At 43.2% G+C, this 18,457-nt stretch overlaps 1 protein-coding gene across 1 annotated transcript in view; it reads left to right on the top strand.

Moving 5' to 3' along the window:
* The window catches only part of RAD51AP1 (RAD51 associated protein 1), a 361,837-nt gene that overhangs the window by 161,822 nt on the left and 181,558 nt on the right, over positions 1-18,457 (top strand). The window contains exon 6 of the mRNA XM_085652597.1: positions 1,360-1,515. Coding sequence (XP_085508723.1) covers positions 1,360-1,515 — 156 coding nt within the window. The remainder of the gene's footprint in view (positions 1-1,359; positions 1,516-18,457) is intronic.

The following is an 18,457-nucleotide window of genomic DNA, read 5'->3' on the forward strand; positions in this document are numbered from 1 at the left end:
AAGACCCCGTCCCCTTCCCCCCTCCCTGACATTCAGCGACCCTCCTATTTTCTTTTTTGCAGAGTTTTATATAGCGCGAACTTGACCCGAATCCAATCAGGTATCAGAGCGCTTTACATAGCACCAGTTACGTTCATGATTTTGACTTCTCGACTCGCTGAAAAGTGTTCTACTCCAGGAGACATTACTGTGATGTTCCCTTCCACCACCATTTATTGTACTGTTTGTGTTGGACCTCACAGCACTCACTATTCAAACTTGTGATCCAATAACTACGTTGGCACTTTATTAAAAAGTTTAAAAATAAGTACCAGCAGCCTGAAGGCACTGCGGCTCCATCTGAGGATGCTAAATGAACATAGCATGACAATATATTCACTCATCACATAGGAATATTACCCACCAACCCCACACATCTCTCTTTAGCTTATAACATAGGACAGTGAGGTAGGCTATCGCTACTGGGATATACTTGCATTACGTGAGTCTATACAAGGAGTACAACCGCGTTGGAGAATAATAACACTTGCTATGCAACCAGATAGGTAAATTTTTTAATGTAGCAGGACTTTTTGGATCGCCATGCTATAAACAAGTGGTTGGCGCTGTGAAACTAGAGACATTTAGTGCCTTGGTTGGTACAGTCTGTTGGTGTTAAGAGCCTATTAAAGTTTGAGCTATTGGTGTTGCATTATTTAGCAATGCCAATAGCTCCAAACTTTAATAATGCGAGACCTATTGCATTGCAAATGCTTGTTTTCCATTTACGAACAAGCATTAATAAGACAGCATTTGGAGGCCGTGTCTCTCCTCCCTGTGGTCCTGCAGCTTCTTCCCGGGTCACACCGCGTTGACCTCCTCCCCCCCTTCATCCCTCCCCCTCCTCATCGCGCGTCCGATTTCTCCCTCCAGTATCATTTGCAGCTGCAGGCCGTCTCTCTCCTCCCAGTGGTCTTGTAGACTCTTCCAGGTCAGACTTTGTTACTCCTCCCAAGCCCCCCCCTCCAGCATCTTTTGCTGTCAACCTAAGATTTAACGGTGCTGCACTTTATTTTTATATTTGTATTGCAGCCCCAACCATATCTGTTTTCAGAGACCTTTTGATAGTTAAGACTGAGGTGACAAAAAAGTGAATTTGTGTACATAGCTTCATTTGTAGAATTGTTTGTTGGGCATTTTGTTTAACTTACCCACTTTGTTTTTTGTAACCAAATGTATTGAGTTTCTACTTTACAATAAGTAAAATTGGTATAGAGAAGAACATCAAGTGATAATTAGTATATTTGTGAGCGCATTGATAGTATAACCATAAGATATCATTATAACATCCTAACCATTGTCTAATCCATTCCTCTACAGAGTTAGATACAATCACAGATTTTAAAAACCATGACCTGGACACTCACTGCCGAAGACGAGCTGCATCCAAAGCTTTATCTGAGAAAAAGAAGATACTAAAAAATTTCAGTGACGATGAAGACAAGGTTGATGACTGTATGCCAGATTTGACCTCAGGTAACTGAAGTGTTCATTAGTTATGTTACGCTTTGTGTTACACAAGTTAATAGGCTTTACTGGAAAAGCATTTAACTATAGAAAAAGTAACGTCACTACTAGGCCATCAAATACAATCATACAAGTTATATTAAAATGTCACTATTTAGAGGATGGGGACTATTATTTATTTAACCTCTGTGCGCAATAAGCGATATTTGGTGCTTTGGTGAATTAAATCAACATTAGTCTTGTACAGTTATAGTTTATTCTCCATCAGGATTTTTTTCTCTTACTTAAGGTTTATTGTTTTTTTCATTATAAACCTCCTTTTCTGTCTTTAAGAGCAATAATAGTCTGCCTTCCTTCACTAAGTTAAGTTGTTGGAAGCTGGCTTTCTATATAGTTTAAGAAAAAGAACACTGTCCAGAGAGTCAAAAGTAGATCATACTAACGCTCTCTTTTGCGGTAGTGTAGGCGAGCAATCAGTCTTAACAGAGGGTAGTGCTAGGCATTTGTTGTACTCACAGAGTCAATCAATGACACACAAACTCTTCTTCAGTAGTTCTTTATTCGGTTGTTAAAAACACCATAAAAAGATATATATACACAATACTTTTTTTTTTTTTTTAAACAATTAAATCAACATCATGAGAACTCTGGTAGAAAAGAATACGTATTCACAAGAGAGGTACATAAAATTCATAACAATCACAATTTACTCCTGTCCTCTAGTTGCTCTTAATCTCAATGCGACTTTAATAAAATTCAATATACAACACAGAGTCAGTGGATCAGCCGCCCTTTGTAAGAAAAGTAGCGCGGGTTTAGTTTGAGTCAGTTTGGCCCTTTTAATGATATCACACACTCAAAGAATAAATCTGAGACCAATTTAGAAAGATAACACTTCTTTTTATATATATTTTGAAACCAAGGATTTCGTTCAAAGGTAAGTACAGTTTCAATAGCAATATTCACAGGTAAGTAAATGTTCAAACCTGTGCGCTTTTATGCACAATGCAATCCTATGGGAGGAAAAGACAAAGCTGCATAAAGATAGGTACAATCAGTTTCAGGGGTTCACCTTCAGGGTTCGGAGTTGTAGTGGTCCAAGGCCCAAAGTACTACTAGCAGTTCTTCGGTAACCTCACAGGTTCTACCGGAAGCAGGGTGCTGGTGAGGCTGGTAGCTGGCATGCTACGGTGAATGGGGGCCACCCAAAAGCAGGCTGCACGGGGGACTTGTAGGCAAGAATGAGAGCTCCCAAACGGGGGCTTAGGTCACAAGGGGTCTTGGAGCAAGGGGGCACTGTCAGCTCGTCTTTACCCCGACTGGGCAGCCCTGTAACAGAGTGGTTAGGTCGCCTGGGCCAGGTGCGCAAAGATGTACCTTGCGGTCAGGGGGAAGCAGCTGGCAGGGGCACTTCAGAGCAGCTGGGCCAATCTCGAAGTGGGTCACAGTGATGCCTATGTCCCTCGACGACTGATTGGTCCTGGTGCAATGAGTATCCGGACTGGACTCTCACTGTTGGTGTTTGGTGAAGGGCGTCCCGGTCCGGATGTCTTCACACTTGGTGGGGAGACAGATCTGACCTTCCAGAGCACGAGTACCTTCTCCTGGTAGTCTGCAGCGTCGGTTTGGCCGAGGAGCTGCAAGGCGGTGGGCCGGATTCTGCTTGTCGGTGCATGCGGACTGCAGGGAAGTAGCTTCTCTACTCCAATGGAGACTGTTGGTGGTTTTCAAAGTGCTGGTAGGCTACCCAAGACTTTGGTAGTTCTCTAGCTCGCAAGACAAGTCACTGTGTCGCAACTGTTGAGAGAGGGCTGAGGCTGGCATGGTTTTGTGCCAAAGTTCTGATGCAGTTCTCTCCAGGCAGTGAATCTTCTTCGTCCTTCTGTTGATCAGTCTAATCTAAGTTCTGGGGTTCAGAGGTGCCACCTAAAAACTCAATTTAGTGGCGTTTCCAGGGAGTGACAGTTAGTAGCCAATGTGCTAACTACCTTCAAGGTGTCCACACTCTCTATATGGCCACTCCCAGTGGGAAATGAGTATAACCCTGACCCTAGAAGGCTGATTCTGCCTAAAACAACATGGAGGAATCCGAAAAGTGGGGTCCACATCAGCTGGCCTGGCCTGCCCTAGGTGTGGTACTAGCAGAATGTGGGCACACCTCCTAATCTTACTAATTTTCTGACCTGTCTTGCTGCCAAAAAGTGGGCTCAGGACAGGGGGGGGCGGAACCTATACTATCTGGAGAGGCCTGGGTCGCATAACAAAAGCGGCAGGGCCTTTGTACCTTCCCGCCCTGGAATGCCCATCCTGCTTGGAGGAGGTGTGAACACCTCCGCTCAGAGCCAGCTTTGTTCCTGGCCTCCGAAAGTCAATGTTCTCACCTCAGGAGGTCAGAAACTGGTCTATGGTGGCTGGCTGGTCGAGACCAGTCAGTCAACACACTAGTAGACGGTAGGGTTTCAGGGGGCACCTCTAAGATGCCCTCTGGGTGCATTTATTAATAAATCCAGCACCGGCATCAGTGTGGGTTTATTAAGACGAGGTGTTTGATACCAAACACTTTGGGGTACAGTGAAGCCATCATGGAGCGGCGGAACTCATAATCATAAGTGTCCAGCCCATATGCTCATCATGGGTTCCCTGTACTCTCGTACTATCTAAGGGTGACCTTCACGGGGACACATCCACTCACGCAGATATGCCCACACATGGGTACTGTCGCGAAGCGCGAGTTCCATGCTACTGGAACCACAGTGTTTCCATAAAAAGAAAACTGGATACAGCGCTTTCTCAGGTGTCACACCTAAGATATGAAACTTTCTGACACCAGATGTTTGCCTAATTTGGTTAGGCACTGGAGCGAGCACTGGGCCAGGAAAGTCATAATTAAAAGAAGCCAAAAAATAAGCCAAAAATGAAATACAATTAAAATAAATACAGCTAGAATTACCAAATACCCCTATAGGTGCCAAAAGATAAACAGACTTCAGGAGCAGCAACCCAGTATGACTGGCCTGGCAGACAGTGGGCTTGAACGGGTGGCTTTGAGGTCTGTGAACGAGGCAGCAGGCACAAGGAGCTGGGTCGTGCAGCGGGGGAGAGGCGCAGAGACCGGGGTCGGAGGCCACTCTCCACAGAGGCGTGTGCCATTTCGACTCTTCAGTTTTCTCTGCACCAAGTCACGCAGGCTGCAATAGCAGTTTGCATGAGCTTGGTGAGGAGTCCCTTAGGGTGGCACAATTCGTGCTGCATCCCTTTGGGACCCTCTTTAGTTCCAAGGCCCTAGATACCAAGGGATACCACTTACTAGGGACTTCCAAGGATCCTAAAGGGATGCCAATTGTGGAACAATTGGGCAGTTTAGGGAAAGGACACTAGTGCTGGAAACCTGGTTAGAAGGAACCCAGCACACTCTTGGTTAAATTTGCACCAGATACCAGGCAAAAAGTGTTGGGGGGGGGGGAGGGGGAGGGGGCTTCTGCAACAAAACCCCACTTTACTACATTGATACATTCAGCAAGATGTTCAAGAAAGACCATATCTCAAGATGACTATATCCCCAGAGCTTAATCCTTTTTCCAGATACAAGCCAAAGATGAGTGTCCTATTTAGGCAGTGTGGTACTAGAAGCATACTTAAATAGATTTATGTGTGTAGGAAAGTAGGATCTGCTTTCATGGTTACCCCCACTTTTTGCTTGATATCAGTCTGTTTTTGACCTAGTCTGTTTGGGATCCTTCGAATCAGGACCCCAGTCACTTTGCTTCCTCCCTAAATTGACCGAAGTAAGTACTTGTGTACATCCACAATTGGCTACTGGTGTACCCTTGTAAGTCCCTAGAATATGGTACTAAGGTACCCAGGGCATAGGTACACCAGGGGTCTCCTATGGGCTGCAGCATTTATTGTGCCACCCATGGGAGTCCACTCAAACTGTGACTACAGGCCTGCCATTACAGCCTGTGTAAGTTGGTGCTTGAACCTCTCATGACAGATATAAGTTTCCTTATATCTGAGGCACTGCACTTAAAACCTATGTCACCCCTAAGGCAGGCTCTTCAGTCCTGAGGGCAAAGTACTTGGTTATAAGTGTGAGGGTACCTCTGCATGAGCAAGACACCCCTCCAAACCCTGGAGTCAATTATCCAGGCTTTGTAAGTGCAGTCAGCCATTTTAATACAGATAGTGGACATTAGTCCTCACGAGACGTCTAACTATAAAGTGGCTACACTGAATCCGGTCATGTTTGGTATCAAACATGTTGGTATCAAACATGTTAGTATCAACAGCGATTCCAATGTTGGAAGTATGATCCCATGTACTGGAGGGCTCCCTTGGGGTACCTCCTGGTTACAGCCTTTCAGGGTCTGACCGCAAGCTAGTGCTGCTACTGACAACAGAACTGATTCTGCACTCCTGCTGCTGAGCCAAGCTTGAGCAGGAGAACGTAGAACAGTAGGTATCCGGTCGCCGGGAGGTGTGACCACCTTCCTGACAGGACTTAGTGTATTTGGCTGGGTGCGCTTGCCAGAGCCACCAGACTGCTTTGAAGGGCACATAGGATGCCTTCCTTGCATACTCCAGTTTGAGACAGTTCAGGGAGCCCTTGGCTCCCACTCTGGTGTGAAACTGGACAAAGGACATGAAGGTGTCCTCCCCTCTGTCCTGCTCCTCCTATGGGAGTGACCCTTGAGTTGTTCCAACCCTTCAATTAGGGGACTGACCTCTGGGTGGGTCCTCAGTTTCGTGGTAGGACAAGACTTAAGACTGAAACCATGTCACTCTTCAACAGTTTGGACTCTTGGACTTCACAGGGAACCGAGACTGCATCTAGGAAGACTCCTGCTGCTCTTGTTCTCACTGTTCTGCAAGTAGTCTTTGTTGTCTGTGTCTGTGCTTCTTCCAGGATCTTCAACAGACCTGTGGGCATCAAGGGCACCCAAAGTAATTTACCCTGGAGTGAAGAAGTCACTCCCCTGTATCTGCAGGCACCACAACCAAGCAGACCGGTCTGCTGCTCCTGTGGTCCCAAGGACTTCCCAAGGCCCAGCAACTCAGGTGGTGGTTTTGCAACTCCCTCGAGGCAAGGCCTGGCCTGTCCTGTCTCCAATTTTGAGGCCAGTATCCCTCGTCGAACCACTGGAACTGAACCCCTGGACACCCTGTCGACCTAGCGTTGCCAAAGCTTGTTGGCTCTGTACTCCAGAAATCTACCAGCTACAAGAAACTCCAGCATTACTTCCTGTCAAGTACAGCGGCCTCACCACATCCTCTGCATTGTGGGCCTTCCTTCTTAATGAGCTGCTCGAGGTCCTCTTGCGACACCTGTGCCCTCAGCCTGTGGGACCTCCTTAGGGTCTGCTCCTGCTTCAGTGGGCTCCCCCGCTTGCAGGGGCCTGCTCTGACTCCCCTACTGATGATGAGTCCCTTGGACATTGCTGGTCCCAACGTTGCTCGTTCTTCACGCTCCACACCAGTTGCGGCTACCAAGGCTTGTTGGTGCTCCCGCTGGACACTGGCCTCCTAGTCACCAAAATCTGACATGCACGGCTCCTGGTCTTCCTCAGTGATGCCTGGTCCTCAAAGCGGCAGCGACAAAGTCACGTCAACCGTTTTGAACCGTCCGACATCGTGGGCATTGCTCTTCCATGCCTCCTGGTCACTCCTGTGTGGTATAGACTCTGTCCCATCTGCTTGCACATTCTTCACTTCCAGAATCCACCCTTGGATTTCATCGGACATCTTCACCTTCTTCTCCAGAGGCACTTTTCTTTAAGTCTTCCATTGTCATCTACGGAGGTTTCCAATGTCTCTTCACCCCTATGCACCTGGCTCCCCTCGTGTAGGTAACCTGCTCTATGGGGCATCCACAGATGGTGTGTCTCTCCAACCTTCTGTCCTCCAAGGGAATTCTTCGGGGTCCTCTGGGAAGGATCCTTCTTCTGCAAAATTGCAACTGCTACTTTGCCATTGACTTCCATTGGTCACGTGGCTGTGTTCTCACTCTGCACAAAGCCTCTGTGGGGTTCCTGGGTACTTACCTTGGGCGGTTCCTTGAGCCCCCGGCTCCTCTGGGTCTTCTGGTCGAAGTTCCATCCTCTTCTGCAGTTTGCATTCCATTTTCTTAATATATGGTTTGGTCTCCCCCTGCAGGTGTGTGGAATTTAATAAAATATATACTTGTCCATGGGGCAGGTTGCTTCATAAATCTTCTTCTTCCGTAACAAAATCCACTTGTCCCTTTCATGCCATGTAATGCGGCGACACATTATGGCAGCAATCTCATTATATACGAGCTCTGAAATAGTTTCTCTGATCATGCTAGGGCTCCTTTCATAGTAGGGTTTGAATACTAGCAATTCCCTTATGTTTCCACGTTTCCGCAGATCTACATACTGAGACTGAAGGTAATGGTAAGCAACAGTTCCTGGATTGGAATGCTCTTTTGAGTCTGTGCAAACCTACTAACTTGCATTCTTTAGGGTTATCACCAACTATTCTGTGATTGTTTCCCATACTGCGAAAGGTTGGAAATTTACTCCTGACAATGGCAGACCTAAAACTTCTTCCAGGGTTGGGAAAAAAGTGGTTGGAGAGAAAGTAAACTTGCAAATACTCAGATTTTTGCCAGGATATATACCAATGTGTTAGTGAGTGTTGTGCAATAAAGTATTTTAATATATACACTGTATGGGTCTCTTTTATTTAATGTGCATCCTTAGGTTAAACTGGTAAAGCAAGCCGCTTAACACTCCTTCAAGATAGGCTGCTCTCTATAGCTACCACTTTGAGAACTTTCCATGGTTATCAAAGACCACTAAAATCACCATAAGGTTTGCCTAGATAAGTGCACATTGCACCACTTAAGTGTGCACCATATACTAAGCCAGCCTCCTACAATGTAGCTTAAAGTTAGCCTAACAGTTTTGAAAGGGAATCAGAGAACAAACCTCTAACTACTCATTTTTATAACACAGTTTAAAAATGGAAGATAACATTTCTCTTGAATTTCTATTACTTCATCGCACCCCAACAACTAACATCTTCACCTTGTTTTAAGCCTGTGAACTATCTAATTTATTTTTCTTTTATTCATTATATTTATTGTGCGCACAAATAATCCTCGAAGGGATCTCTAGGTGCCATTGCAGCAGGGGACATACCAAAAGAAGAGGAGTTCGAGATTGAACAGCCAAGTTTTGAAAAGTTTTTTGAAGACCGTGAATTTGGGACAGGCGCGGATGGAGAAGGGTAGCTTGTTCCAGTGATGTGGAGCCAGGAATGCGAGAGAGCGGCTCCCAAATCTGGTCATTCGGATGCGCTTGGGGCGTAATAATAGTAGATCAGTATATCTAAGCTGACGAACAGGAATGTACAGTAGCAATTTGTTTTTAAGGTACCATGGTCCATTCCCGTGCAGAGTTTTGCAGGCTAGACAGAGAAGTTTGAAAAGTGCACGTTTTTTTTCAGTAACCAATGAAGGGAGAGCAGCGTACGTTCTGTTAGAGAGTGGGGGGGTGGGGGGGAGGCTCAAGATGAGGCGAGCAGCAGTGTTCTGTATCACCTGGAACCTGGCAAGCAGGCTTTCATTTATTCCCACCAGTAAGGCATTTCCGTAATCCATGCAGGTTATTATCAGAGCTTAGACTAGGGTTTTCCTGGCCTGTAGAGGGGTCTACTGAAAGACTTTTTTGAGCATGCGCATGAGGAAGAAGCCGGTTCCTGATGTACTTTTGACATGCTCACTCATGGAGAGATTATCAGCTAAGAGAAAAAATGAAAATATTTGTCATTCTTTCTCACCTAATCATAAGTCTCTATCTAAATGTTTTAGTATTGTTATTGTTAACAGCATCTAGATCCTAGGACACATCAATGTTATGTTATGTTATTAGAATTTATAGAGCGCACGATTACCTTACGGTGTCCTGGCGCTAAGCACTGATAGCCTACGCTAAAATAGTGTACTTGTTTTTCAAACTAGGACCTATGTTATGTCAGTGAAAGTAGTTGGTTTGTGGAAGATTCAAGGGGATGGAGATGAGAGAGGTTATTTGTTATGGTGGAGATAATCTATAGAGACTTTGGTTCCTAGCTTCATGTAAGGCAACATATTTTAGGCTTACAGTTAGCATTTTCCCAAATGCTCTTATTGTTGTTTCAGTGTTTACTTGTTTGATTCTTTCAGTTAATCCCATAAGAAACAAATTATCTTTAGCTCAAAATATTTTGAAGGACATAATTAATTTCCCCCATGTTATACAGAACCTACATTTAAATCTAAGTTCCTGAAGAGCACTGCTGGTCTTGAACTGCAAACATAACTCCCAATTCTCTTTACCCTTAACATTACTCCTTAACCCCACTCCTCATCCAGAAAGGGGCATGGATGGGTGTTTTCCTCAGATAATCCCTGATCCTCTTTAGCAAAACATGGTGGTCTACCTGCACTGATGAGTGGTCCTGGTGGCACCGTAGTTGCATTCAGCGCCTCTCATTACTTCCTTAGTTCTTGATCTCTTTTATCCCTACATCAAAGACCAATTTTTGATACTATGAACTATCATAACTCTTAAACTCTTTTTTCCTCATTAAAGATATTTAAATACCTACATCTAGGCTTGAACATGGAAATTGAAATCACGCCAACCATAAGGGTATTTAATCTACATGGTGCCAAAGTAATCTTTATGAACTCTTGTCTGAACCACAAATGTGTTTCACAAAATGCTAAGTTTGCCACAGAATAGAAGAGTATACCTGGGCTGTTTCTCTGACCTGCCAACTAAAAAGTATTTCACACTTTACAGCCTGAAATTGTTCAATTTTACACTCATATATGCAGGTTGTTATATTGCAGTCAATATCAGTAATGCATGCTGAGCTTACAATTCAATGCATTTCCTTAGAGCACTTGCCCTTAGAGTAAATGCTTTGCATTTATGAACTTTATATACAATTCTGAACATCTTATTTATATCGATGTATATCTTGCCTTCACAGCAGACAATTAGCTTTTGCATACCGTACACTTCACTGTAAATTGGCAGTCAAGGTGCTTATGCTGTATGAGTTTGGATCTACTTGTCCAGTGGACAAAGTAAATGTGAAAACCTGTTGTCCTTAACCCCAAACAATATGTTCTGGGACTCGGGTGATATGAATTTCACACCCTTGTCACTGCAACAACCTCAGTTGTATAGAAGGGTAACTCTCTTAACAGAGTGGATTGACCTAGACCTACAGAGGTTAAAGCCATTGTATACATATGGTTCAGAAGAATTAACACAGATAAAATTATTGTAACTCATAGACTGTTGTATGTGTTTCTGTCACTTCCAATAAAAATTGCTCACGTTAAGTTATGAAATATTCATAGGGCACTGCTAGATTTAATTTGGCAAGGGAAATGGAGTAAATTGACAAATCCTGAAAATGCCAAAACGTAAGGGGGCCTATCTGTCCAGACTTCAAAACATAATACTGATACAGCGGGTTACCAGCTAGCGATACTCACAAACCACATGCTCACCTGGGCCCATAAACACACAATTATGTAAGCTGGTAAGGTGCCACTGGGGTCCATTTGTGTGATATACTTTCAAGTTTAGTTTACCTTAACATTTTCTTTAACATCTTTCTAAATCAAAGTACTTTGCTCTGGTCAATGGACTGTTTAGTTAAGCTAGTGTAAGGTGAAATGACATAAATTTGATATTTAAAATAACCACAGACTCGGGAAGAGTTTAAATGTTTATCTAGTTAAATTAATGTGAGCCAAAGCAAAATACAATTCGTACACAGTCTTCTCCAAGGAAGGAAAATCAATCTATCAAATAAGTCAGTAAAATAATCTAAACGATATTATTGCAATGATAGTACCTGGAGAGGAAAAAAATAGAGAGAGCAGTACAATGATATACTAAACAGGATTATAATTACCTAGAATGGTGTGGAAACCAACCCCTTGGCCAAGAAGCTGGAAAGGTCCCCTGGGACAGCTCAGGTAACAAATGTTTCAGGGACAGGATAGATGACCACTTCTAGATCCGACGCCTGCGTCGCACCCCTCTCTGACACTATCTTTCTCATTGATTCTTCCGCGATCTTCTTCTAATTCTTTGCCTTATTTCCTTCTTCGATTCTTCCGCGATCTTCTTCTAATTAAATAGATTTTGGCTCCAAGTTCTGCAATTCGATTCTTCTTCAGTATTTCATCAGCTCTCGGACAGCATCCCGGTCTCTCAGCATCTCAGCAACACGAGCAGCAGCAGCCGCATCACCATCAGCATCTCCTTAACTAACTAACTAACTAACTAACTAACTATAACTAACTAACTAACTAACTAACTAACATACCTCAATTATACCTTTCTAATGGCATGTACCACCCCTAAATGTTTCAAATTTATGAAACTCCCAATTCTGATTGGGTAGGAAATGGGGGATGATCAACACACCATGCTAAGTTTTAACAATTTTCTAGTTCGTTACTTAGTGGTCCCGCCCCTTAATTTATTTCCCACCCGCATTTTACATCTTTATCAATAAAAAGAATACATTCAACAGTTGTCTTGTTCATCCTGCAGGATGTCCATCACTTTCCCAGGACATGTTGCTAACGCGGCCTTGGACACGATCCAAGCACATCCTCATGGCTTCTGTCTGGTAGTCACTGCGCTTGCGTGAGCAGTCACGTGAAATATAGACTTTGGCATCACTCTGAGGCCCAAATATGAACTAATAGAGAGGTCAAAAAGAAACATGTTAAAATCAAAATAAAATGAGGTCACTGTATACCACGTATCTCTACTCTAATCCCATTTACTTAAAATAAATCTCCCTGCATTAGCATTTAGTAAATAGCTTTGAGAGGATTGCTTCCAAGCAAGTCTCTTTTATATGAGTCCTTGCTCCGTCAATACTGAGTGATACAAATTGGAGATGCCAGAGAGAGTTTCTTAAGATTTTAGAGCAGATGCTGGGTACTCTTGACAGCGTAGACGTGGGCAGGTCATTTTGGGGAGTACTATGGCTGTTAAATTTGCGGAGGCCACAAAAAATATTTAGTAGCCAGATCACAAGTACGGCATTTGAAATATGGGAAGGTTACATTCGTTCACAGCCTGGAGATGTCTCCTTTAAAGCTAATGCCCATTCATGATAACAAAACTTTTTTCTGGCTTGTGTACACAAGGCCTAGTGAGCTTGCCCGGAAGAAGCATGTATGATCATAGTCAATCTGTAATACAAGAGTAAAATGAGATCTGTCGAAGGGTGCAAAAGCATTTTGGGTGACTGAGAAGGAATGCTTCATATATCAACAACTTTGGCACTGTACACTCAAATCCCCAGTACACTAGCATTCTCTAGAAAGAGAACGTAATTTGAGAAGCTAATAATTACATTAAATGAAAAAGAAATTATAAAGTGCACAAATACTCTAAGGCATCAAGGCCTTAAAATACCCAAAACCAACCCAACTGAGGAACCTAAAGTCAGAAATACCAGTGTAGCTAAAGTCTGCCCTAACAAGAGAAGAGTCACGTTTTCAGATTCTTCCTAAAAGGGAAATGGTTATCTAGTTCTGAAATTAAACGAAAAAGTGAATTCCAAAGTTTAGCTATGATGTAGAAAAGAGCCTACCTCCACATTTTGGCCAATGAAATCTAGGTACTAACAATAGTCTGCTCTGCAATGTGCACAAAGTCCTGGTAGGAAGGTACCACTGAAACTAAGCCTAGAAAATTGTTGCCCTGACTATGACAAGTTCGATGCGCAATACTCTGGGTTTTAAAAGAAATTCTCTTCCTCACGTGAAGCCAGGGCAATTTTTTTTAAGCGCCTCACTCCTTAGAAATGGATGGACAGGAAGAAATAAGTTGGGCTGCTGCACGTTGAATGTACTGTTTGCAATTTGGTTAAAGAGCCTAGATTGATGTTAAGATATAACACATTCCAATTATCCAACCTTGAAGAAGTCCCTGCCACAGTGACTGTTTTCCAAGCCACCTCTGGGATGAAAGGAAATTTTTCTCCAGAGATCGAATGATGTTAAAGCAGGAATAAACAGTCTGGTTTACTATTGTATGAAAAGCAAGATTTTAAGCAATCATTATCCTGCAGATTTCAGCCGACTTGGCTGGAGCAGGAGGAAAGCCGAAAGGACGGTTACCAGTTGTTAGGCCAAATAGAGTGATGACATCCGAAAATGAGGACCTCTGTTTTATCAGCATTTAATTTAAAAAAATCATTCATCTAATTGCTGATAGCCAGCATACAGTTCTTAAAAAGTTTGAGCAATTACATGGGTATCACCTGTCACCGTTACAATGATCTGAGTATCATCAGTGTAAGACTATGCTAAAACCAATAGACTGAATAAGCTGGCTAAGACATACAAATTAAATAATGTTGAATTAAGAGACGAACCCTGTGGCACCCCACAAGGTAAAGGAAAGGTTTAGATGTGAACTGTCCACATTTAAAAGACTGGGTCCTTTCAGATAAAAGGAACAGAGTAGACTGAGGGCTTTGCCTTTAATCCCAGGCTGAGAAATTCAGGATATCAGAAGTGAAGGGGATATACTATAAAAGGCTGTGGACAAATCTTACATAATAAGTAGTGGAGCATGTTCCGTAACTACAATTGATCGAATATCCGACTGCTGAGTCATGGCAGACTCTACTGTACCCACTTCTGAAGCAAGTTTGAGCAGGATCCACCAGATCATAACTATCAATCACAGCCATCAAGTCTTGATTCATGTGTTTTTCAAGAACTGAAGCAGGAAACGGCAACAGAGATACATGCAAAAAAATTTAAAATCTTTAGAGTCAAAATTTGCTTTTTTAATCAAAGGTTTACCATTGCTTTCTTCCTGGCCTTAGGAAAGCAGCAAGATGCAATCACAAAATTGAGTATCCACTTTAACTGGGTTGACACCACATCCAAGACCAGATGTAGACTTTTCAGTAGGTCCAGATCTAAAGGGGATCTAGACTTAATATTCATCATACATGCCTTCACTTGGGAGATAAAAAGCAAGGAAAAATAGGACATAATTATGGTATCTGTCGCCTCAAAGGAATTTTGAGTAATCTCTTTTGCGAGAGGGATAGACATCGTTGAAAGCGGAGACAAAGTAGTAGTATTACCCTCCACCGAGGGATTAGAAATGGTCTCTAGCTCACAAATTCTTGAGTATTAGAATTCTGAAAAGAGGCTATAAATCTTAGTTTGAAAGATCATCGCAGAATGATTGTGATACATCCGTGTTTACTGCATTTTTAGAGCCAGAATGCAAACCAACTATTTTAATAAATTTCTTTTCTGGATTTTGGGTGTTAGTAATCTGAGAAATACAAATTTGTGATTTTTCCTCAAAAATAGCATGTTTATAATCGCAGATTGTAAGTCACTTTTTCCTGTGGGTCATATGCAGAACACCATTTTCGTTCTTGACCGTGACACAATTGTCTCAGCAGTCTAAGATTGTCCGGTAACCATGGAGCCGATGGTTTAGACTGTTGTTTCACCTCCATTTTAAATGGAGCAACTATAGCAGAGAACTTCGTGAGCCAGTCCTGGTAATTTGCTGCGTCTACATCGGAATTGTGATGAGAAATACAAGATATGGAGCTCAATACTTGATTAACCGTGTTTGCGTCGTCATTTTTCCAATCGCGGATTGTAACCATGAAGGAAGAAGCCCTGTAAGAGTTTTTCAGTGAAGGCAAATTTAGACAAAAACAAATAGCAATATGATCAGACCAGAAAAGAGGAAGCCTTTTACCGGCTTCAAGTAGAAGATTATTAGTGAAAATGCTGTCCAGAGTGTGACCAGCTGGATGAGTAGGTGAATTTAAGTATCCCTCTAGTAATCAATCCATCTTCCTTTCACATATTATAGTAGTGTCTTGAGCCAAGGGGTTACTTGTGCGTGGCTCTTATACTTTCCACACAAAATGGTGCTTATCCGCTTAGATGTTGGAAAGCACACAAATGCAGTAACAGCCTTTCAGTTGCACTGAGAGTGAACCATGCAAGGTTATTTACAAACAGGTATACAACTACTGGGAAATATAAAATACTGTGTTAATGTGAGCAACAAAACGGTGACAACTGACCATGTGTGATTTGTAATTCTGCATGAAGCTGCGAGGCTCATGTCCGTAATGGAAAGGTTTGTTTTCTGATCCTTAACCTTCTGTCATGCACCTCAATGCACAATCGGTGACCATCGTAACATACAATGAGGCCTGTGTTATTTGCAATGTTATCTTAACAAATAGGAAACAAGCATTGGCATAGCCAATAGGTCTCTCTTTTGGGACCTTATAAGTATTTAGTTATGCAGCACACTATCCTTGGTGCAACAAAAACTGTTGCATGGCAAAACACTTAAAAGGTCCCAAAGGCGAGACCTATTGGCTATGCCAATGCTTGTTGCTGTTTTTGTGGTTCTGCAATACATAGGGATGTTATTTGTCACAGTTTACAGTTTAGATTAGATCATTAATGACACTATTATTCATAGGATGACGATGTCTCTAGTGACAACTCCTTGCTGCCCAGGTCGTGCCGAGGGGTTCCTTTTCCGGTGGTTCTGCTGTCCTGATCGAGCCAAAGGTCCTGCTGCAGTTGTCTCCTCCCTTTGTGTGTGTCGTTGTGGTTGTGTGTGTCGTTGTGGTTGTGTGTCGTTGTGGTTGTGTGTGTCGTTGTGGTTGTGTGTGTCGTCGTGGTTGTGTGTGGTTGTGTGTGTGTGGTTGTGTGTGGTTGTGTGTGTGTGTGGTTGTGTGTGTGTGTGGTTGTATGTGTTGTGGTTGAGTGTGTGTTTGTGTGTTCGTGTGTGTGGTTGTGTGTGTCCGTGTGTGTCCATGTGTGTGTGGTTGTGTGTGTGTGTGGTCGTACGTGTGGTTGTGTGTGTGTGTGTGGTCGTATGTGTGGTTGTGTGTGTGTGTGGTTGTGTGTGTGTGGTTGTGTGCTTGGTTGTGGCTGGTTGTGGGTGTGGGTGTGGTTGTGTGTGGTTGTGTGTGGTTGTGTATGTGTGTGGGTGTGTGTGGGTGGTTGTGTGTGGGGGGGTGTGGTTGTATGTATGTGTGTGGTTGTGTGAAGGGCATAGAACAATCCGAATGACCTATTTGTCAGATATGATGGACTGACACCCATTAGGAAAATGTCTGACCATGCCTTGGTTATATGCCGCTATGGGCAAACTAAAATAGTTTAGGGGTGATGCTGGAGGGGACTGGGAAGATCTGTGCTCCGGTGACATGCCTGCCTGATCCCAGTTTGAAGCCATGAAAGGGCTGAGGTTCCTGCACCGTTTCTATACGTCAAACCTTTGGAGTATCCCCAGAAAAGTCTCACGAAACACAGCACTGCACCCGTTTGAGTAAAATAATGTATTCGGGGTGTATATGAACAGTGGCTTCTTTATAAGAACTTCACGAACAAGTTTGTCCAGAAAGCTAATAGTATAAGCCCTGGTACCCCAAAAATTCAATTTTTTTTTTCTTCACTTTTTCATGTTTATCAATAAGTGCCCATGAGGCCATCTTCCATTTACTGGTAACGGCTTAGATTGGACATAGGGGTCATCGTTATGTTAAAGAGGGCCTAAACAGTTATATTTGCGCATATGGGTCATTGTAATGTTAAAGATAAACACTGAAAGATGTCCGAAACAGTCGAATTTGCATATAGGGGTCATCGCTATGTTAAAGTAATACACTCAAAGATGGCAGAAATAGTAAAATTTGCGTGTATACACGCGTTCAAAAAGGGTAACGTTTTTTCTTTTTGAAAGAAACAAATTTAAAAACAAAAAAGTTGAGATGTGCCCTTTGACCTGAGGTAGCGGAAGTATAAGAAGCCCGTAGGTCAAGTGCGATTTAGACCCGATCGGGAAAGAAATGGTACGGACGTAAGAAAACGCCAGCTTTCACAAAGTAAATAATGGGAAAAACTTCGGCGAGTCAGCGGGTTATAAGTTAGGCATTGGTTATAAGCTTATCTTGTAGAAAGAGGCACGTTGGGATTGGGTACTCCGGCTAAATAACAGGAAGTAAATACACACCGGTTAGACAGCGCGCATGCGCTGCTCGGAGACACTTTAGTAGGTGAGTGTTCAAATTGCTGCTGAAGGCTGGCGGTTCACGCGTGCACCCTCGCGTGAACGCAAGCTTGTCGCCAGCCAGCAGCACTTTGAAAACTCACCTCCTAAAGTCTCTCCGAGCAGCGCATGCGCGCTGACTCAGCGAGCCCTAAAAACTGTTGATAGAGATGCTACAGATAAGGTGGCTCTTTCAGACATTAAAGCAACAACAATATATTTAGAATAGTTTTATAAGAATACCCACTTCGTAAAACAGCATTTTGGCCTTTCATGTGCCTAATGAGAAAGCCCAGTAACAAGAAACCTAGAAAAAAGAAAGCTTCCATTTTCACATCTACTATAAAATATGTGACAAAACCAGAAAAAATAGAGCGCTTTCTCCATTCCATTTTGGAACCTAAACGTCAAAGCCACTAAACGACGACCTACAGTTTCCCCGTTCATCGCTCTGTGGAAAAATACATTAATTCCCCACCCGCGTGAAACTTCACATCAAGTTTGCACATAAATATGGTATGTATATGCCACAGAGACCTCAACCAATATGAATGGAAAACGCACTGTTTAAAAGGGGCACCTCAGATCCAATGTAAACATTGTGTGAATTGATAATCAGCCACAGCGCTGGGGCCAAAGTCATGGGACCGATTATCATTTCGTCCACTGTTGTTTTTGGCTTGCTGTTCCCCCTATTACGGGCTGCATTTTTTAGGCATTTGCAGTTCAGGGTTGTCTGGCATGCACGCCCACTTTTTATGTGCGGTCTTCATTTCAGGCAGCGCTGCCTTTCAGCAGAGAAAGGGGCTTCTCCACCCTTCAGCACCACAAAT

Source organism: Triturus cristatus, chromosome 4_1, assembly GCF_964204655.1.
Source record: "Triturus cristatus chromosome 4_1, aTriCri1.1, whole genome shotgun sequence".
NCBI lineage: Eukaryota > Metazoa > Chordata > Amphibia > Caudata > Salamandridae > Triturus > Triturus cristatus.